Below are 21,210 nucleotides of genomic sequence, written 5' to 3'. Positions count from 1 at the left end.
CAAAGAGGGGGCTAGTTTGGTGTGCACTGCTAATCGGGTTACTTGGGACTTGGAGTCTAGCTCGAGGGTGTATCTTTTGACGGCACTGGGTGGTTCAGGCCGTGCTAATCCCATCGAGATTTGACTGTACGCTCAGAATAGTTTATTAAAGGTGAAGGAACGAAATATCCAAGTCGGAGCGGATTCGTTGTTCCGGCTGCGGCAACAACTGCCTGTCGAGAGAGGGGCAGGGTAGGCACACGGCCTTGCAACTAACCTACACAGAACTAACGCCACCGGTCTCTAGCAGTGGATATCGATAATCTTTACACGTATATCAGTCTTTTTCATAGGATTGAGGGGGAGGACATGGGCGAGCCGCGGTATATGTTCCCCCACGTTGTGGCTAGCAGCCGAGTGATATATCATGATTAGCTATCGATATTGCCGTGCAGCTTCGCTTTGTGTCTCCGTGCTGGAGCTACAGAATACGGATCAGTATCGGAATTTTACTAGTCTTGAGGAGCTTAACTACGACTTCAGCGCCGAGTCTGGGGTCGAGGCGGCCTTCATGGTCCCTACTTGCAGCACTGCACGTGCCGTATATGCATTAACGAGCCGGCGCTAATGACGTGGGGATGGAAACACGGTACCGAAAATAGAGGTGCCCCGGGCTGTAAGATGTCAACTGGACTCTAGGACCCTAGGGCAGCGTTTTTAATACTAGATATAGATGGCGCTTGAACCTAGGTGGACCTCGATTGTGGATGGATGGCCCGTTGCTGTGGTCAAGTTATTATTATGGACGGTTAAAGGTGTTCGGGGGGTTGGCAATCTTTCGCTATTTGAACAACTAAGTACTAAAACTACACAGCCACCATGCGGGCACTAACTTCATACCATCTCTTAAAACTAATATGCTACAAACCGGATATATAGCGCGCTGGCGATATCTCCGTCCTGAGCTGCTATTCGTTAGTTAAGACGTCGGAGACCCGAAACTCTGGTTACACCGTAGGTGTTCTGTAACTGCAACTTCTTATCGCCACCACTACCACCGCCACCCCCTTCCCAGAGTCGGAACCTTACGAAATCCTCATAGCCAGCGCTCACGACCATAGTAATATTCCACCGGCCGATTGATTCAACCAGAAGAACCCATCATCGACCAACCCGCGACCAACCCGCGACCAATCTCATTGTCCCCTCACAAGCATTAATCCCGCGCCCTATCCCTATATCAGGGCCCCTTAAATACACCTCTTCACCACTATCACAACCCTTATCCCACGCGCCCCATAATCCCCCCAGATGCTCTTGCCCTCCGATTAGTCCAATGCCAGCCCAAACTCCCTATGTTGCTGTTGTTAGTGACCTCTGTCTTAGTGTTGCGAGCTGTGAATTATGGTGCGTTGTAGAATGTTTTATACGTGCGCCATTAGCGGCTAGCAGGTGTTTGTGGATGTGCTGGAATAAGCGGAAGTTTAGGGGCCGGTTTCCCCGTTACCTGCTTCTCGCGCGCGCTCTTATGTTGTAGATCGTTTGTATAATCCAATACATCCAGGAAATGCTGAACGGGACGGCCTGGCAAGTAAGCTGAAGTGATCGACATGTAGAGTAATAGCCACGCATTTGCCCACTCTCAAACCCGCCAACATGAGGACTATGAACTGAAACAAATTCTTGAGAACAAGTGATTTAGAGAACAGATCGATCGCCTTAAGTAAGACGTCAATCGCCCCGAACAGAACATTGATATTTGTATAACCATGTAACCAGCACGTTAGCTAGTAAATAGGTAGATCAGACAACCCCTAGTCGATGATCGCCAGTCAAGATCAACCTGAGCTGGCATCAAATATGTTCCCATCGCTTTTACTATCCAATGCTCTGGTTCAAAACCAAGATCCACTCAGGAGCACATCCCTCTCGGGGCACCCAAACTCCTCTCCTTTCCAACCACCTATCCACTTACTAACATTGAGCAAGTATAGCAGAGATCAATCGAACCTCAGAAACAAAAAGATATCAAACAACAATACTGGACCAGCCGAAAAGCTCAGTCGCACGCACACAAAAAATACGGTGCACCTCATCCCCTCATACAAAAAGAAGAATGGAAAAGAAAAAGAGGAAAAAAAAGAGGAAAAAAAAAGCACTAGGAAACATTAAAGCAATCAATCAACTAGAAAAAAGAGACTAAACATGTGGTTAGTGAACCTTTACGATTCCAATCATTGTCCAGTAACTTCTGCTTGAAGCGTCGAGAGAAAAAAATATGAGAAGCAAAACGCATAGTGGGACAAAAAAAAAGTCCCTAGAAATTTGAAGACCGCACACAAATAGGGTCCAAGCGCAAATGCATTGAAAAACAATGAGAAAAAAACAAGAAAGAAAGAAAAATAGAGGGAAGAAGGCGGAAAGATATAGTTGTTTTGGTAAAATTAGGTAATCTCACTCATCCAGTAACATCTCTGCAAACTGGTCCAGTTGGATGTACCGAAATTTACCCTTCCACTTTGTCTTAAACTCAGCAGCCTTGTAGCTGAATCCTAAGCTCTTTTTGAAAGCCACCAGCTCGACGTTCCAGCCCTTCGTCAATGCCCTCTCTACCACTTTAAAAAATCCCGGACTGTATTCCCCAGCCGCCGCATCACCTGATGCCAGAACTAGTGTACTCGGCTCATAATCGACGATTGACTCCATCATTTTCAGATGAAGAATCTCATCAACCGCCTGTTCCACCTTCGCCATACGCGTCTTCAGCGGGCTGTTTGTATCAGAGCCCGAAGAAGAGCTGTACTTAATAGCTCGCTCTTTAACGACTCTTTCGAGAATGCTATTTTCATATCCGAGAGCCTCGGCCTCAAGCATAACAGGGGTAATGGGAGAGCTGCCGACAAGGGCCTTTTTGACGGTTGGTCGTCCGCGCTCGAGGATGAGCGAAAAATTATGAAACGAGAACTTAGGAGCGCGAACCCGCGCGGTTTTGGGTTGACCACGAATCTGCTTAATCAGTTCATAGAAGCTGATCAAAATCTAGTCAGAGTTAGCAAGGACAACACTGTAGATATAAGTGGTGCACTCACGTTTGAATTGTCGATAAAGATATGTATATCAGTGGGTTGAGGCGCAAGGGGGCGGGGAATATCAAGCGTAAGGAGGGTGACACGGTCTGAGGGGAAGAGGCGCATTATCATCTGGATTAGCTGGGCTTTACGCTCGCTAACGGGCAGCCCCGAGGTCCGAATTACCGGACGCTCAGGCAGGGAATTGCTCTGAACGACGGGTGCTAAACCGTCGTCGCCGGGCAAAATTCTGGCAGGGGTAAGGCGGATGCGGGGCGTGGATCGGGATGTCTTTTCCGCGGGATCCGCAGAATTTACGAAAGTCGAAGTAACACGAATTCGGGTTCGAGGAGGTTTGCGAGGTATCTCTTCAGTAGTATCAGTATGGTTTTCGGTGCTATCGGTAGCCGATGACTGTTCGGGGGCGATAGGCATTCCATTGAGTGTGACTGTGACGTTGGGACTCCTTCTCCTCTTTCTCCTTCGTGATGTCCCCTTTTCAGGGGAATCAACCGGAGGCGGAGGAGGGGAGGGAGGTGGAGTAAAGATGCTGTCTAGAGACGGAAGGGGTGTAGAGTCATTGTGACAGTCATTCAGGAAACTCCAAAGAGCTGAAAAGTCGCCTAGTGACCTCACGTCACTAGTGGCACCAGATGCCACAGCCTTGGGATCAAGTACAAATGGGTGTTTGGGTCCCGCGGAGAGTGAATCTAGAAGATCAATCACCGGGGAGAGATCAAATCCTGTACTGCTCATATACAGAGGCTTTAGCGAAGTAAACTCGCCGAATCTAGTTGGTGTTGTTTGATAGTTGAGTTCCAATAGCGGTAAGGGTGGCACCGAAGCTACAAACGATGAAAATTGATTATCAGGTGTCAGTTGTGGGGTACGAGGGGCTGAGAAGGGAAATAGACATATAGTAAATGGGCAAAAGAATAGAAAAAAGAGGACGGGAAGATCAAAGATTAAAGGAAAAGTAAAGCGTTCAGGCAAACAAAAGATGAGAAAGAGAAGAGGAAGGGAGGGAGGTGATGTGTTTCACGGGATAAGTATGGACCATGGTGTGAAGTGGAGTACAGTGTAGCACAGTATGATTGGGTACTCTACGGCATGTACCACAGATTGTGATTATGTAACAAAAGCTGGAGCCTCGAATGCAGGCGACAGCGCCGTCCCCACGATCTGTGCTGTGATTCATCGTTGGCCGCACGTGCTAGCCTAGCACGATAAGGTCTGTGTGTGGTCATGGGATAGGGTTATTTCGGCTCTCCTATCCCCGTTAACCGCATCTGTCTGATAGCCGGATGTCCCTGGGTCCCATCTCTGCTTATCTATTCAGCCATCCACGATATCAGCCCCCCCGTTCTGACTCCCATCCATTTTATTCGTCCATCTATCTTTACCACCCACACCCCCGATTAACCTCCCTTCCATCCCCCTTCTCTCTCCTTTCTAGCCTATAGGTGATTCATCCTGTCATTTCAATTGTCGACATCTCCCCCCTCTATATCAGGTACATCTGTGTCCTCAATTCCCATTTCCCAACCATATTGAAGAACATCACCACCCATCATGGCTATCCATCCCTTGTCTCCGGCTCCCGTCGACCCTACTCCTCCTAACGCTCAAAGTTTTGCCACATCGGGCATTACCCTAACTATCCCTCTCGACGTCAACCCCGAACCACAGCCTTCCACCGCAAAGGCTCGTCGTGCCGCAGCAGCCCCCACTGAACGCCGAGATAGCTTGAAACGTCGCGAAGCATTGCTGCGTGGAAAGGAGGGTAGTCGGCGTCGTCAACGTTGGGAGAATGGTACTTGGCATATCTTTGCACTTGCGCTCTTGGTCTAATGCTGTGTAGATCGCTTGCTTTCGAACCCCCATGTTGTGCCTCCTTCAGCGGCAGATTGGGAGCCTAGGCCTCTACATTCCCAGAAGCACGTTCCATACGAATTCGCCTCCCTGTGGGATACTCCTGCCTTCCAAAAGCGACATCAACGTAATGCAAAGTCCAAGCAGGAGGTTGTTGATAAGGTTCCAAGGGAGCTGAAGGCTCGCTTGAAGCGTTCCCATGCTGCTGTAGATCTACTTCACGTTTTGGAGGAGGAAGTCAGGAAGTTCATTCTCGGCGAAGAAAAAGAAACCTCTAGCGAGATGAAGCATGAACGTCCAGAGAGTCCGGTTCATGTCAATATCGAGGACGTGGAAGATGAGTCAGACGAGGAGATTGTCTTCATCAGCAAGAAGATGAGATACCAGCATAGAAAACAGTCGGACATGAGTTCGTCCGTATCGTCTGTTGCAGATGTGAGGGTGACGGAGAAGGTTCTCTTTGAGAGCTTGCTGTCAGACCCTAGTGCCTCCTTTGGGTAAGCTCCCCCCCCAAATATCACGTATGGGCTGGTGAATACTGAATTTTTTAGACGCTGGTTGGTTCATGCCATCGCCTCATATTATGACCTCAAGAGCTGGAGTGTCACGACCGGAAACCAACGTTTAGCCTACATTGGTTTCAAGGAGAGCGCTACCTCGAAGCTACCCCAGGGCGTCCCAAAGCCGCTCTATCTAATGCTATAAACATTATGATTCGAATATAGTTATACTAGAGGGTGACTCTTCAATAGTCCCAACTCCTTTCTCTTTATATTCTTTGTTTCTGCCAAACCATACTCCGATTAGTTATGACCCTTTAGTAACGTGAAGAAGACTTTTAATGTTGTATATCGCCTTCTTTTAATTAAATCCTTTAGAAATATAGTTCATTTCCCTAAATACATGCATGTTATCTGCGTGTGACTGAAGTATTCTTGGCATCGTTGCCTAAATGAACGGGACCGGGGTCTATCTAGAGAACCACATACATGATCTTCCGGTAGTTATCAATCCTTGAGCCTTAACATGCATTATTTACACCGTCCCTTAACTGTCCCGAAACCGACTGACCAAACGGGCAATCCTTCAATTCCACTCAAACCAACATAAGGAAACTGATGTCGCATTATCCTCATATAACCAAGACAAACCAAACCACTCTATCGATATAGCACGGTTATCCCATAGCTTAGTAAAGGCTACAGATTGCGTGACTTCCTATCGATCTCAGTAGGCCCGGGACCCCGGGGTGGTATTGGGCTAGTAGAAACGAATATGAAATATCTTTGTTTTTTGCTGTGCAAAAAAGTCGTTCCAGTACTTCCCGCACACTATATACGCTCCTGGTGTCATAACTTGGAAATCTTCGGGGTCGCAGAAGCCTATCGTGCCCCGCGGCCAGAAAGAAAGAACTGCAGCCTTCAAACCCTATTTTTCTCAGGAAGCCATAAATCATAATAGCTAGAGTATCGGTATCGACGGTTGACTCACTTCGTATGTTTCTATATCCTCTATAGGACATGCAAATTGGTTTATAACTGTATTTTTTGCATCGACCCGGCAGAGTGCTGCATAATTCGAAGGTATATCGGCCATCGTGTTCTAGGACATAATTATAAATAGGTATTAGCAAACAATTATGGATCTCGGACGTAAATCAAAGCATGTATAAGACTTTTGCAACAGTGTCGATGATGACCACAGAGGTTTCTCTGATGTAGAAATGTATCGCCGCGTGGATTCAAGAAGCCAAATGATAATACTGTAACAGATGGACTGGTTTGCTTATCACTGTGTTAAAGAGGGGAGAGTGCATTTAAGGTGGAGACGCCAAGGATTTGCCAAGTCAGCGAATGCTACATACTTGGTAACACCAGGTACATTCCTCCTCTACTCGGGTGGGCTAAGTAAGAACCAGGATTACATGTATTTGTATGGAGTGGCGCCGCTCTTCCATATAAATAACCCTATCGAATTTTCTGGTTCTTTCTCCCATACCCAAGTACTTATCGACTCTAAGTCTTCAAAAGGTGGATCGCCGAGACCTCCACATATACTTATGTATGCTATGTAGAGTAGGTAACTCATAATTTTAGAACGTACTACAGTACTCTATATGCATGATTCTATTTCAGTGGAATACCTAGAGTAGGTCAAGTTCTTTCTCTCGTGTGATTTTTTGAAATCCCGAAAACTACCTAGGGTGAACCAAAAGGATCTGAGAGACAAACCCTGCATAAACAATGCAAGCACCGAAAGAGGACTAGCGCCCGAACGAACTTGAGCCTCAATCCACAATTGACGACGGTGTCCACAAGCCAAACCTCTCTCAACAACTCCACCACCCCGTGTCCCCACCAACCACTAACCCACACACCATCACCCCGTACGAACAAAATATGCATTCCTCACTCGTGCGCATTCAGAATGTCTTTGGATTCTTCACTACGGTTGCTTTCTGTGTCGCATCTCTGGTAGCTCTGTCAAGCGTGTTGTTTCCAACGGAACCAACAGCTGGCACAGCTGTTGACATTACCAACTTTAAAGTGTACGTGAAGCGCGACTGGCTAAAGCTGGCGGATATTGATGATGTACTATAGATCGAAAGGCAGAGTCCGACAATACCATTCTTCGAAACCTCAGGAGCTCGCCGCGATTAATTTCGATCTTGAAGCCGGTAAGCTACTCCCCCTTCACTCGAGTCCACTGCGCTTTGATTCGGGGACTAAGGATTTTTAGATCTGGAACCCCTCTTCAACTGGAATACCAAGCAGGTCTTCGCCTACGTCACCGTATCTTACCCGGGCCAGAAATTTGTATGCCGCCCACCCTTCAATCCCTGCGCGCTCTTAATTTCATGGCTTCAAATCGCTAACTGTTATAGACTGAGAACGAAGTTGTGATCTGGGACCGAATCGTCAGCACTCCCGCAAAGGCGAAAATCAACCTCAAGAACCAAAAGCCAAAATACAAGCTTAACGATATCACCGGGAAGATGTCAGAGAGGACTAATGTGACACTGACATTCCACTGGAATGTGCAACCGCATGTCGGCGCTTTGACCTGGGGAGAGAGTGGGAAGTCAGAGTCTATCACGCTACCGGGATTTGAGAAGAAGAAGGTGGGGGGTGTTTAGGTTGCTGGCCTAGAATCTGTATTTTAAGAGTGTGATTATTGCAATACTATGTTGTAGCTGCAGTCACCGATTGATATTAGTCATGATATAGCACTCGATATACCTACCAGTTAAGGTTAAGCGCGCGGAATTTAGTAGGAATACCAATGTTAGCAAATTGTGACAAGATACATAGAAGCCAATCCTGCATCTGGAGGTATTCCTTCTGTTGTGGTCCATACACACATAAAGTGATTAAGGAACATTTATCAAGGGCCTAGATGATCTAGACTATTTATAAAGTGATTAAGGAACATTTATCAAGGGCCTAGATGATCTAGACTATTTATAAAACGATGAAAGCTCTATATCTGAGTGATAGCTAAGAGACAACTAGAGGTGTGGCATCATTGAAGGGATATTCTGTGTTCAACTCACGTAAACACAAACCCTTATTTTATATCTGTCTTTGACCTGTACGCAATATATCATCTCGCCCGTCGATTGCCAACGCTTAACGGGGCTCTAGTTGCTCTTCTGCTGTAACATAGTCAATAAGGGACTCGATCACCATATATCACTCGATCACGAACTCATTTTTTCTCGGTTTTTTTTGTTTAATTGTTTAATTCATTAATTGCATATTTTTTCTCGGTGGTTAACTCAATGATTGTTCTTCTTTTCTGCGGTGATATCTTGAGCGAATAACTCATTGTTTCAAGTCCACCAGGCTTCATAATATTAGCTCCGGACCGTTTGAACTTCGGCCAAGAATATGATGTTGTTTTAGTCACGGGCTCAAACCTAACCCAACGATTTGCACCGAACTTAGATGCCGCGCCATAAGTTATATTTTAGAAAGGGCTTTTCAACCCTCTCTCCGTTTGGAAGTCATGAAGGAATATTTGAAGCAGTCAAAAAAAAAAATGCATAGTGAAATCAGTGATAACAAATAAACCAAAAAGTTCTCCCTATACACCATACTCCAATCCCCAGAAATACGCTCAATATTCCAGCCGACAGCTCATGCATATGCGGCAGCCCAGCTAAAATGTAGTTCCTTAGCGTCGATACCCTATACCCGATATTATATCCGGCAGCATTCTCTACCTTAGGTCGGTTTCTTCTTGCTCGGCCTCCTGTAGCCGTCTCTGTCTCTCGATAGTGTGCGGCAACGCACTAGACATCATAAGATTTATCGTAAGATATACCTTGCGGAACGCTTCATCCTCTGCCGATCGGAACTTTACCATCTCGCGGTGATTCCTGTTGATCCCAATTTCCTCAGCGTTGATTGCGCCTGGTATCACCGCGGAAAACTTTGGTACAATCTACAGTCCATCAGAAAACACCGAGTAAGATTATGTGGGTCAAGGGGGGGGGGGGGGGGTGTAAAGAAGAAAGAACCTACCAACTTTTTCCCAGCAGGGGTCGGCGTCATATACGTTTCGTACAGAAACTTTGTTTCAAACTGGCCGCTGATTGAGGTGTACTGTTCTGTCTGATGCTCCAGCATCTCCGAATGCATCTCCAGGTGCTTTAGCAGCTTTGTGTTGGTGTCGATGAATACAGATGCGATGTTAATCAGCGATTTGGCCAGCGGGACGTCGTTTCCACCCTGGTGGGGGGTGCCAAAAAAACATTATGCCGTACGTGGAGAGGTGAATATCCTTATGAGCGACGAGATGGTCCTTATTTGCCAGACTAGCGTGTATCAAGGCCTTGAGGACTTAGCTCGACTCATCATGCCGCCAGCCACATCCACCGAAGCAGAGGAAAGGGTAAACCTACACTTTTACAGATGATACCACCCAAGCTATGTGCAATAAAGATTATCGGCCGTCCTTCCGTCTACACATGTACCATGCCATGTCAGATTTCCTTACTCTGGCCACCACCACCAACCAACCAACCAACCCACAGGCCAAGCTAGTTCAAACAAACTACCCGAACACCAAGCTTACCTGCGTCGACCTCCTAACCAAGCTCAGATCCGACACCAACGCCACACCGTGATCATGCAGATGCTGCTCCGACACCGGACCATGCGTCCTCGAATCATACCCGTAGCTAAAGATGCGCGCATTCGGGCTCTTCTCCGGTAGCAAATCCTTGAGCCAATTCACGCCGTTATCGGCGGTCCAGGACCTCTCGCGGTGGCCGTTGAGGCCATGGATCGCAACAATGCTGGAGAAATTTACGGATTAACATGACTGTATGCTAGTTATGTTGTCCTCTTAGGAGGAAGAATATACTCTATAATTGGGTTTGTCCCCTTGGCAAACTCCTTTAGGCCAAATGCATCGCGGTCGTCGGCTGATCGTGACTTCTGGATATATGTGGTCAAGCACGAGTTATTGTCTGAGTTGGCAAGCAGAACTGAGAAGACAAACCAACGTGGCAAGGAATACCTTCTTTCGCGAAAAGAGTTTGAACATTTCAAGCTCGTGGTAGCGGATGAATCGAAGAACTGAATGTGGGGATGGGCGCAGAGACGTTATTTTATCAAGTTGGCGCCTGGCTGACGTCTTGAGAATCTATAAGTGAGGCTCTGGCCTATGGAGGGTTATCATATCCCCGCACTGTATATGCTGGTGTGTGCTTCTTCAAAAATGCGAGATAGCAAATACTGCGTGCGCACCAAACTCTGAATTGCCGAATAGAACACCTCCCTAGTAAACCGGCACATATGAGAAGAACCGAATGTCCCAGCCGAGATACTCAGGCAAGTCTTCTTGTGCCGAACGTAGAATAATCCTTACCTTAGCTGATTATTAAGGAGAAAGCTTCTATTCGCAATGCGGCTACAAACAAGACCTCCTATTGGTTCACAACTAACCCTGGAACCCACACTAGCCTACATGTTGAGGCTGACATGTGGCCTTTAAAACTGGGCGAGTCACATCGTCTCTAGACCTGGATCCATAGAGCTTAAATCTGCCTTAAAACTATGGTAGGAAATTTGACATATTTAAGGAAAGTAGATATCAGATATGGACGCGGTGTGTTCACTTCTTTAAAAAGATGATCTCCATCCCTCTGGCACCTATCTGGGAAGATATCTGCAGGATAGCCTCGCTTATTGGGCTAGATTATGTTAAGGAATGGCTTGATGCGGACCTTTTGGGATCTTCGAGGCTCCCTGATATATAAAAAGGTAACGCGCGGATAATGTCAAGTATCAGATGACACCTGAAACGGAAGTAGGAATTTCAGGCCGAATTTCCGAGCTTTGGAGTATATCAAGAACAATCGAGCACTCAAGAAGCCAGAAGAATAGCTTTTGCTTTTGCTATCGTTTGCTGTCATCTGTCATGTTTTTTTAGCGTGGTCACGTACTATCACTCGACGTATCTGAGAGACAGGGATACGCTACCGAAAAGGGAATGGCGTCAAGTAGGTAGGTTTCGAGTCTATACATTTTTTTTAAAGTACTAACCGTTGCAGCAGAATATACAATTAGTTGCATCAAGGGCGGTTGTACCCGAAAAGACGCTGGCCGGTCATGACCGGACGGCGGGTACCGGTGCCGTAGAGGGTAGCTCATTTGTGTTGGACTCTTTCTATCGACTCTCGTTATAGTGGTACTGCAGATAGTGATACTCTCGTTACAAGGATAGCAATCAACGGTCGCGAATGCTGTTTTGGTAACCGTGCGTCACTGTCTCGTAAGGGTCGTCTTTGCGCCTAGGAGCCGGTTCCAGGTTACAGTAGCAAAAAATGGGATAATCTCAGTACCGTTACGCGACTGCATATGGTGTAATGCTGTGATGCTGCTGTAGACAATATTAAACAGCATTATAATAAAGATTATTTTTTGCATAATATGTGATAATAAGAAGGCGGTAATGGCACAGTATTTTGTACTACCGGCACTAGGCTCAACTGCTAGTTTACCGCTACTGCGGCATTTAAAACAATGCAGCAGTCTTGTGGTATTACAGTGGTATTTAGGGAAAGCTAAAACTACTTCCCGAAACCTCAATTTAGGGGATGAAGCTTTCAAGATCACCAAATATAAATATACCCACAAGTTCATCAATTCTTATCATTTGTTAATGGGCTTGAAATAATCGCGATCTACTTTTGAAAAATAAATTTTCAAGTCGTCCAGAATCTATATACAATAGAGTCAACGATCCGGACGCCCGTGACGGAAGTATATTGGTGGAGTTGATCATGATGAATTTGATGAAGTTGGTGAAGTTGATGAAGCTGGTGAAGTTGAAGTTGGTGAAGTTGTTGAGAGTGACTAGCACAACATGTACTAGAAGTGCGGGCGAGCGGTCAACGGTAACAGGCGAGCGGCCAGTACTAGTAGGCGAGAGGCCAGTACTAGCAGGGGAGCGGCCAGTACTAGCAGGGGTGGCGGGCACTAGTGGAGTGAGCGGGCGCTCAAATGCTACTTGAATACCGATTCTAGAGAATGCTGAAGTGTACACTTCATCGCATTAATCATTCCATGCAGCACTTAATTTAAAAGAATTTTCCCTGGACTGTGGTAGTAAATCTAGAATTCATTTAATTACTGTAATTGTTTAACAATAGCACCAACACGGTATTAAAGCGGTATCAATCACAGCCCCTTTTTTTTGCTATTGTAGTTATGGATATGACGCTACCAATCTTGGTAGTAGGGTTTAATTCCAGCTTAAGGGCACGTCCGTATCGAGTATCTTGTAAGGACCGGTCCTTTGCGCAGCTAACCTGCTTTTCCGTACCGAAGGTAGGGGTGTAGCCCGTCTTTACTAGTGAGATGTATGCGTATCCAGAGAAGAAATCGGGTCCAGCAGGCTTCTTATTATGGTAACGCGTCATTTGCTTTTGCGATACCGCAATTGCATCTTCTGTTTCCTCCCTTACGACTTCTCTGTACTGCGCTATGTCGGTCTCGAGAGAGGTGCCATGGTATCTGCTGTTGTCTGGTGTAAAACATATGTGGTTCGTGTGTTAATTGTTGAAAGCATCGAGGACAGGCATCAGGTGTTTGATTTCTGGACCTGAACGATGGGTTAGATATGCTTATGGGTGGGTTAATGAATAGCACACAAACTTTGATAGTCCAAGAGACTTTCCTGCACGTCCAGACCAGATGTATTGTTATTTGCTTCGAAGTGTTCAAATCAAAGAGGGTCTAACCCATGAACAATGCATTCAAGCCTTATCAGTGATTACTAGTAACCACAAGGTTCAACATTAACGTCTTTCACCCGCCAAAGCCAGATACCACGGTATCATTAGCTTTTTTTTTTCCTTTTTTTTTTTTTTTTTTGTTTAATTCATTAATTTCGGTATCATTAGCTGGATGGGACACAGCTTGACACTTTCTTTCCAGATGAAGAACCACCATACTCAATCCAAATTTTCTGAGCATCCAAGTCTCATAGCAAGGATAGATTGATGCATACCCTTCTCTGAGTTACAAACTCAATAGGAAAGCAATCGCCCGTTCCAAGCCTCTCCCCAGCCATTGCGCCCCCCCCCCCTGAAGCCACTTTGCAGCGCCGGACACGGCGTAAGGTCCGCAAACGAAACTCGAGAGATCAAGAGAGAGGGAAGGCGTCCGTTGCCAGACAAATACATATACTCACAGTCGTCACTCCCCCCCGAAACGGCCCCAACCACACACAAACAGGCTCTTCTACCTAGAAGAATGTCAGCATCCCCACCGATACCATCTGTGCGGCGGGGAAATACTGGCGAGACCGCCGAGACCTATAGAAGGTCCACCGCCGCCCCTTCTGCAATGCACCGTCAGGTTGCTTCTAGCTTGGAGCTATGATCTGACCGCAGAGAGAGCTGATGATGTTGATTATAAGAAGCGGGGTTAAAAAGGGGAGCGGAACAGCCAGTGTTTATACCAACACCTAGCTACCGCTGCGACCGTCCCGCCATTTCTTAATCCAGTCAGACACATGGCTTTTTATCATAGGCATCCGTATCCCCAACCCCGTGCTATGGAGAAGCAACCCGGACATCAGCGTCACTCGTTGCCACCGCCGACCAGCTGCCGCGAGCTGGGGAACCACTACACCCACACCGCCCCCGCAAAACCGGCGGATAGCCATGGACCCTGACACCGTATGTGGCATTGAGTCATGGCGTCTCGTCGTCTTCCTCCAAGTGATGGCGGCCGCGGTAAACTAGGCCAAGCAAAGGTTCCCACCCCGCCCCGTGTCCTGGGGCTCGGAGTCATGCATCGGGTACTTCCGTATCGCCGGGTATCCCCATGTGATGATATGTGGAAACCTACATGCACCCCGCCTATACTGGGAGACCGCAATCTGCCTGCACACAGCACAGGCCTCATCTTTCTAGCACAGGTGTAGAAAGGCTCCTTTCACCCTGTCAATGGGTAGAAGGGGGGGGAGCTCTTTCGAAATTTTAAAGGGGGGGGGGTGGGAGTGAGGTAGTTCTTATATACAGGTACCAAGAGTATGTCAGAGCTAGTGTGGCCGGTGCGGGTGCCGCTGGCTCATTAAACATGCGTCTGCTTTACAGTGGGCATGGGACCTGGGCTTGCGGCAGTGGAAATGATAGAAGTGCAGGATCAGATAATTTATAAACCCTAAACCTGAATACTAGTTTCATAATTATCCTCAGACAATAATATCATTGACCGCCACAACCCAAACTTTTCGTGTCAACCCCAGACCACTGGATGGATCTTCCCTTGAAGCTAACAATCTAAGAATAAAAGAACCCACAAAACGAAAAGAAGAAAAGGAAAAGGAAAAGCCATAAAAATGCATTACACTCCGAGTCCCCATGCTATATCGTTCGCAATTTTCAAGTGCAAAACTACCCCATCATCTGCAACGGGTCCTCCGGGATCCACCTCGTCTGGCAGAAGGACAGGCACCGCTTGATGCTCTGCAGGAACTTCCTCGTGACCTCGTCGCTCATGATATGCGCAGCCATGCCCTTCTCATGCAGCTTCTCCCGCGCCGAACGTTCGTGGATACCCACCATGGTGACACCGATGGGCCAAGCACTACACACCCGTTAGAACAGCCCTATTTAGACTTCAAACACCAAGATAGGGAAACCCACGCATTGCCAATGCTCAATCTCAAGTAGAGATCGTTCGCCTTGACATACCTCCTCGCCTGCGCCTCCACCACAATCTCACAAATCTTCGTGTACAGCTCCTTCTTCAGATCCCTATTCCTAAAATGCGTAAACAGCGGTCCCATGTACAGCTTCGCCTGCTCCATACTCCTCGCCGCCGCCCTCCCCTGAAAGCTCTCCTTCACCGCCTGCGGCCGCCCCTCCAACGCCACCTCCCACTCCCTCAGCACCAGCGCAAACCACGCACTCAGCTGCCGATACACCTTCGCGTCATCCACGCCCACATCCGCCATATCCAGCACCATCTCCTCGCCCGTCAGCGCGGGCGCCTCAGCAACCTTCCTCGCCTCCGCCGCCGCAAGACACCTCTTCAGCCTCCGCACCCGCCCGCCCGCGCCCTCGCCAAACAGCCTCGCCGGCTCGCCCAGCGCCCGCAACGCGCGCACCGCATCCTCGTCCGTCATCTCCTGCGCCTCCTCGGGCGCCTCCGCCACGGGCGCGTTGCGCGCCTTCTCTTCGTCGGCTTTGGCCTGCCGCGCCAAGGCGAGGGCTTTGGCTTTTGCCTTTGTGGCCTCGCGGCGCTGGAACTCGGCCTCCTCGGCGGCGCGCTTTTCGGCGGCTTTGGCGGCGCGTTGGGCTTCGAGGGCGGCTTGCTCCGCTTCGTAGGTTGCGCGCCGTTGGGCTTCGACTTCGGAGCGCTTTAGGTATTTCTTTGGTGGCGGGGCGGCGGCGGTGGTGGTGGTGGTGGTGGCGGGGGTGGGGGTGTCGGCGGGGGGGGAGGTTTTGCGCTTCTTTGAGATTTCGCGGGCGAGGATGGAGGCGAAGTCCATTGTGTGTGGTGTTGTTTGCTGAAGAGGTGGGGGTTGTGGGATTTGCGGTATGGGGGGGGGGTGGTGATGATGCGGTGGTGATGTGTGTTCTGGGTGGCGGGTTAAGGGCTCTGTGTTTTCGGGGGTGTTGACGAGAGGGTTTGATCAGAGCCCCAGCAGGTGGGTGAAACAAACAAACAAACGAGCTATCGCCTGTGTCGGGGCCGGGTAACACAGCGCACACCGCACACCGCACGCAGCTCTCTCTCTCTTTCTTTCTTTCTTTCCCTTCTTTGCTCCATGCACACGCAAGGGGTCGGGCACAGAGCGAGAGCGAGAACGAGAAGCGACACCCCAGCCATCCCATCCCATCCCGTCCCATCACATCACATCACATCACATCACACACCTCCCCAACACACGTCCCTCGCACAGCCACAGGCCCCCTCTGCTTTGCCTGCCCGCTCCACCACACCACACCTCACTCGCACACACCTCACTCGCACACACACACACACACACACACACCCCCCCCCCCCGCTCACAACCCCTCACTCGGCCCACCATGTCCAAGATGTGGGAAATCGACCCCGAAACCCGGCGCAAGGTACCTTCCCCCCCCCTCTCTCCCCAGCACCCACAGCTAACCCCCACAGCTCCTCGAGCTCCAAAAGAAGCCCGGCAACAACGCCTGCTGCGACTGCGGCGCCCCCGCCCCGCAATGGGCCAGCCCCAAGTTCGGCGTACGTCAATTGCCCCCGTCCCATCCCCCATCCCCCATCCCTCGCCTCTAACCCCGCCCGCCCTAGATCTTCATCTGCCTCAGCTGCGCCGGCGTGCACCGCGGGCTCGGCGTGCACATCTCGTTCGTGCGCAGCATCACCATGGACTCGTTCAAAGCCGACGAGATCCTGCGCATGCAGAGCGGCGGCAACGCAAAGTGCAAGGAATTCTTCGAGGCCTCGGACGGCTTCCACAAAGACATGAGTATCGCCGACCTGTACAGTAGCAGTTTCGGCGAGGACTACAAAGAAAAGGCACCCCCCCCCCCCCCTTTCTTTTCCCCTCCGCACAACCACACCTAACCCAGTCCTCCTTCTAGCTCACCGCGGACGTCACAAACACCCCCTGGACCCGCCCCACGCGCCCCGCCGGCACCACCACCGCCCGCACCACAACACCCACCCCCCTCTCCACCGCCGCCCTCTCCTCCTCCTCCTCCCCCCCACCAACAACCAAAGACCGCAACGAATCCTTCTTCGCGCGCCTCGGCTCCGCCAACGCCACCCGCCCCTCCGACCTGCCCCCCTCGCAAGGCGGCAAATACGCCGGCTTCGGCTCCTCCCCCGGTCCTGCGCCGCCGCCAGCGTCAGAGGCGCCGACGCTCGACGAGTTCAGCCGCGACCCGGTCGGCGCGCTGACGAAGGGGTTTGGCTTCTTCGCGGGCACGGTGGCGCGGTCCGCCAAGAGTGTTAATGAGGCTGTGATACAGCCGACGGCGGCGAGGATTGCGGAGGTGGAGCTGGCGAGGAAGGTGCAGGATGGGGTGGGGTCGCTGGGGAGGCTTGTGGAGGGAGGGGCGGGGAGGGGAGCGGCGCAGTTGCCGGAGGAGAGGAGGGCGTTTTGGGATTCGTTTGGGGAGGAGGGGGGGAGTGGGGGGGGGAGGGGGCATAGTGCGTTGGGGACGGGGGCGGTGAAGAAGGGGATGGGGGGTGGGCTTGGGCAGGGGGGGAGCGGGGGGCATGGGGGGGTGAATGGCGGGCATGGGGGTGGGGCGAAGAAGAAGGATGGGTGGGATGATGAGAATTGGGATAAGTTTTAGTTGGTTTTTCTTTCCTTTCTTCTTTTGTTTTTTCTTTTTCTTTTTCTTTTTCTTTTGTGCCTTTTGGACAACGGCGGTGGTGATGGGGCTGGGGCGAGGTCGGGGAGGTGGGGGGTGGGTGCATTTTTTAGTATAAAAAATGATAGACACGAGTACATAGCTACGCAGCTACACAGAGTAGCTAGATAGATAGCTAGTACGTAGACGCTGGGCGCATGCATGCAACCTTTTCCTTTTCCTTTTCCCTTCTTCTCTTTCTCACTTTGTATGGTACGTTTTTATGTCATGTAGCCATGTCGGGAATGTGGATGGTAATTTACGGGGTATTATCATTACCGCTCCAACTCCTGGGGTTTTTGCTATTGGTGGTAATGCGGGGGGGGGGCTGAGACAGGGATCGGGACGGATGGGATTTATATCCACAGGTAATACGGCACTGGCGAAGGTTGTCCGGCACTTTAATAGTCTCTAGAGCTACAGTTCTCGCGCCACAATTACGGCCCCCCCCCCCCCCCCCCCCCGCGCGGGACACCCAGCAATCATAAAGGCCAACAACACCTATGTGGGATACCCCACAGCGAAAAAAAAAAAAAAAAAAAAAAAAAAAAAAAAAAAAAAAGACACGAATGAAATCAACGGCCATGCATCACCGCCCACATAGTCCCTAGTGTTCCTAACCATTCTCCCCAGCACGTTCCCCCCCGCACGCAGTGGCCAGCATTATTCGGCACTCGTCCGCGTATCACGGGTTATCACTCGCGTTCCTGGCGCCGCTTTACTAGCACTCAGTACTGATATTGAAGTAATAATAATACTGTGGCTACTAGCAGCTACAGCAAGGTGCTAATAGCGTACAAGAATCGATAAGGAGGACAGTCATAATATGAGACGTATGCTCAGACACGTCACAGTCATTGATCTATTAGTAGCCACAATCTTGAACTATGGTCACGATTTGTTGGCGTGGAATATTAGTGGCGGAGGCATTAATAGACTAGTGTGTAAAAAAAAAAAAGATTAGGGTATCGCGTGCGTTGCGAGGGACTATTGTTTGGGTACTGAACTACTAGCACATCAGCAAACTTGCAGCATTCACCAGATGCCCGTGGCATACGGTTGCCAGCCCCAGCGCACAGTAGTCCGCCCAATGCACCCCGATACCTAATCCTAGCACTCAGCATAACCTGAACGTCAGTCCGGTCGTCAGAGAATGCCAGTTGCTCGCTAGTATATCCTGACTGCTCCTGGAGCACTCCCGACTGCTCCAGCGGGCCCTGAGATAGAATGATTGCCCTGACTCCTCCTGACATTGCCAAATCGGGTACTTTGAAACGTGGCTCACGCCTGATGTACCGATTCCTATATGTCGGCGCCCCATTCTCTCAAGGCATGCAGCTCTCTGCCGTACCAGCCTCTGGTATTCACAATTCCCCCATGAGATTACCAAAACATCACTCATACGACGATCTCTACTGCTTCCAGAGCACTCGCGACTGCACTTTGAGAATTGGTCTATTCAACACCGTGATCCTCCACCTAATACTAAAACAATACGCTATTTAACACCCTAACTAACCCTAATACAATATACAGAAAAGAACAAATCCCCCACTATCTTCCTTAGCACTCACAATTGTTCTACACATTCTGCTCCCCCCCCCCTTTCGTAATCCCCCGCTACAGGTAATTCCGGTTCCTCTTCTGCCTCCTCCCCATCCTCTTCGGTATCAATGCCGCGAAGTTGGGCATTAATCACTTTGTCTTGGGCACTGTCGGAACCAACCCGACCTCCTGGAGCACTCGTGGGTGTTCTCCGAGCATTTCAGAATACGGCAAGATCTGCAGCTAGCGCTTGATCGTCCTCGCTAAAACTGTCCTCCGGTATCACCTCAATAGTTACCCCCTTTTTATCTCGTATCTATTAGGGTTAGCATTTAGAATACCACTCGCATTACCAGCATCTAGAAGTATCATACATTTTCTCGAAGGTTATCTTTGATTCCCTCCAAGGTGGTCTCAAGGGGGCGAGTAGCGAGTGTTCCGCAGGGTACGAAGAGGATAAATAGGAGACGGTATGGGAACTCGCAATAGGGGTACTACGGGACTCTAGCGTTGGTAAGGTTCGACGGGGCACGAAGAAGGCGAGGCGGTGGTCTTCTTTTTAAAGAAAGAAGAGGACGGTAATATTGTATAGCAATAAACAGCGTAGATACAGAAGACGTTGCGTAAAGAAAGAAGAAGAAGAAGAACACAAAATACAAACAAAAACCCCCCTTAATATACTCAAGGAAATCCCAACGATGACAAATCCAACATGACTCATACACTAACGATTAACAGAACCCGGTAGAACCGAATAGAACCTTTCTGACTAATCCGACTCTTCATAACCCCGTACCTCCACTAGTCGATCCATGAAAGGTGGCCTCCTGGTTCTGTTTACTTCTCCCATTCCAAGTCTTGCTCATCTTGTTGAACGTTTCTACTCGAGTTTGGATATCAGCTCGGCAATCCCGTATAGCCCTAGGAGCATCCGCCATTGCTTTCAGGGTACTCGCCATATCAATGACAGAATCGGGCCATACTTACTCACAAAACTCTCATTCTGCGACTGAAAATTATCAGGCTTCAAGTAACTCCCTGTTGACCACGCCCGAATGCCGTGACAGATTGCCGTCGATATCAGGCAAATAAGGGTAGGGGTTATCAGCTCTAGAAATTCTGGATCCTTAACTCCTCGCATTCTTACCCCATTGATGTATTTAAAATATAATATATCGATAATTTCCAGTGTCAGGAAGTGCAGTCGGTAGGTCTAGAATCTGTCAGCAGCTATCCCGAGTGCTCTCTAGGTATCCATCATACCTTGTAATGCTCTTGGGGGCTCAAGAAACAATCATTCTTCAAAAGGTATTCCACTTGAGCCGCCCTTGCCTCAGGTCCCACAAGATTTCCAAGCCCATATATCGTAGAGTCCGCCATGCGACCTTTCACCTCGCGCATCAAGAGGGAACGGATACAGGAGTGCAGACTTCTGACCTATCGTTCTCAATTATGCTTCCAGAACACTCGTAATCCCTCTGGGGGCACTCACCTGTTTAATAACAACCACATCAAGGTATACTCTATACCCCACTCGGCAACTTGCAGTTGCCTACATGCTCACTACCAGTATCGAAAGTCTTGCTACAGGTGGAAAGGACTCATATTGAAGAGTATGCTCCCCGATTAACACGCTACAATACTTCTCAATCCTCTGAGCCTGCACTGACAGCATATTTGCACTCCTAGAGTTAGAGACCAAACACCTTTGAGTCAATTGTCTCGAAGGAATGTCGCCACTGTTCTCAAAGACATCGTGAGTGCCCTCCGGAATGCTAACCTCACTTCCCGGAATCAAAATACCGTCCCTTTCCGGTATCGGAGCACTCCCGTTCTCTTCCCTATATGAGGGAAGGTACTCGATTTTGTAGA

The 21,210-nt window shown here is 49.2% G+C and overlaps 6 protein-coding genes across 6 annotated transcripts; 3 read left to right on the top strand and 3 right to left on the bottom strand.

Annotated features, from left to right (window-relative positions):
• Nucleotides 1–2,433: 2,433 nt before the first annotated feature.
• H6S33_011668 (uncharacterized protein) lies at nt 2,434–3,803 on the bottom strand (the record flags this gene model as incomplete). Its single annotated transcript, XM_044843055.1, has 2 exons — nt 2,434–3,018; nt 3,069–3,803. 2 exons carry the CDS (start codon nt 3,801–3,803, stop codon nt 2,434–2,436), a joined length of 1,320 nt encoding a protein of 439 aa, XP_044696436.1.
• An 816-nt stretch (nt 3,804–4,619) lies between these two features.
• H6S33_011667 (uncharacterized protein) lies at nt 4,620–5,624 on the top strand (the record flags this gene model as incomplete). Its single annotated transcript, XM_044843054.1, has 3 exons — nt 4,620–4,860; nt 4,909–5,416; nt 5,471–5,624. 3 exons carry the CDS (start codon nt 4,620–4,622, stop codon nt 5,622–5,624), a joined length of 903 nt encoding a protein of 300 aa, XP_044696435.1.
• A 1,694-nt stretch (nt 5,625–7,318) lies between these two features.
• Nucleotides 7,319–8,055, top strand: H6S33_011666 (uncharacterized protein; the record flags this gene model as incomplete). The annotated part of the gene is made up of 4 exons (XM_044843053.1): nt 7,319–7,467; nt 7,520–7,596; nt 7,659–7,735; nt 7,804–8,055. 4 exons carry the CDS (start codon nt 7,319–7,321, stop codon nt 8,053–8,055), a joined length of 555 nt encoding a protein of 184 aa, XP_044696434.1.
• Nucleotides 8,056–9,058: 1,003 nt separating this feature from the next.
• H6S33_011665 (uncharacterized protein) lies at nt 9,059–10,472 on the bottom strand (the record flags this gene model as incomplete). The annotated part of the gene is made up of 8 exons (XM_044843052.1): nt 9,059–9,080; nt 9,145–9,365; nt 9,446–9,652; nt 9,717–9,755; nt 9,826–9,885; nt 9,999–10,221; nt 10,290–10,363; nt 10,428–10,472. The coding sequence occupies 8 exons, from the start codon at nt 10,470–10,472 to the stop codon at nt 9,059–9,061; spliced, it is 891 nt and encodes a 296-aa protein (XP_044696433.1).
• A 4,363-nt stretch (nt 10,473–14,835) lies between these two features.
• On the bottom strand, nt 14,836–15,935 carry H6S33_011664 (uncharacterized protein; the record flags this gene model as incomplete). The annotated part of the gene is made up of 2 exons (XM_044843051.1): nt 14,836–15,028; nt 15,088–15,935. 2 exons carry the CDS (start codon nt 15,933–15,935, stop codon nt 14,836–14,838), a joined length of 1,041 nt encoding a protein of 346 aa, XP_044696432.1.
• Nucleotides 15,936–16,479: 544 nt separating this feature from the next.
• H6S33_011663 (uncharacterized protein) lies at nt 16,480–17,736 on the top strand (the record flags this gene model as incomplete). Its single annotated transcript, XM_044843050.1, has 4 exons — nt 16,480–16,521; nt 16,571–16,657; nt 16,724–16,951; nt 17,017–17,736. 4 exons carry the CDS (start codon nt 16,480–16,482, stop codon nt 17,734–17,736), a joined length of 1,077 nt encoding a protein of 358 aa, XP_044696431.1.
• Nucleotides 17,737–21,210: the final 3,474 nt, after the last annotated feature.

The sequence above is a fragment of the Morchella sextelata genome, assembly GCF_020137385.1.
Source record: "Morchella sextelata strain SCLS chromosome Unknown scls_6, whole genome shotgun sequence".
Lineage (NCBI taxonomy): Eukaryota > Fungi > Ascomycota > Pezizomycetes > Pezizales > Morchellaceae > Morchella > Morchella sextelata.
Note: the sequence above shows the minus strand (reverse complement) of the source record. Positions and strands in the feature narration are given on the sequence as shown.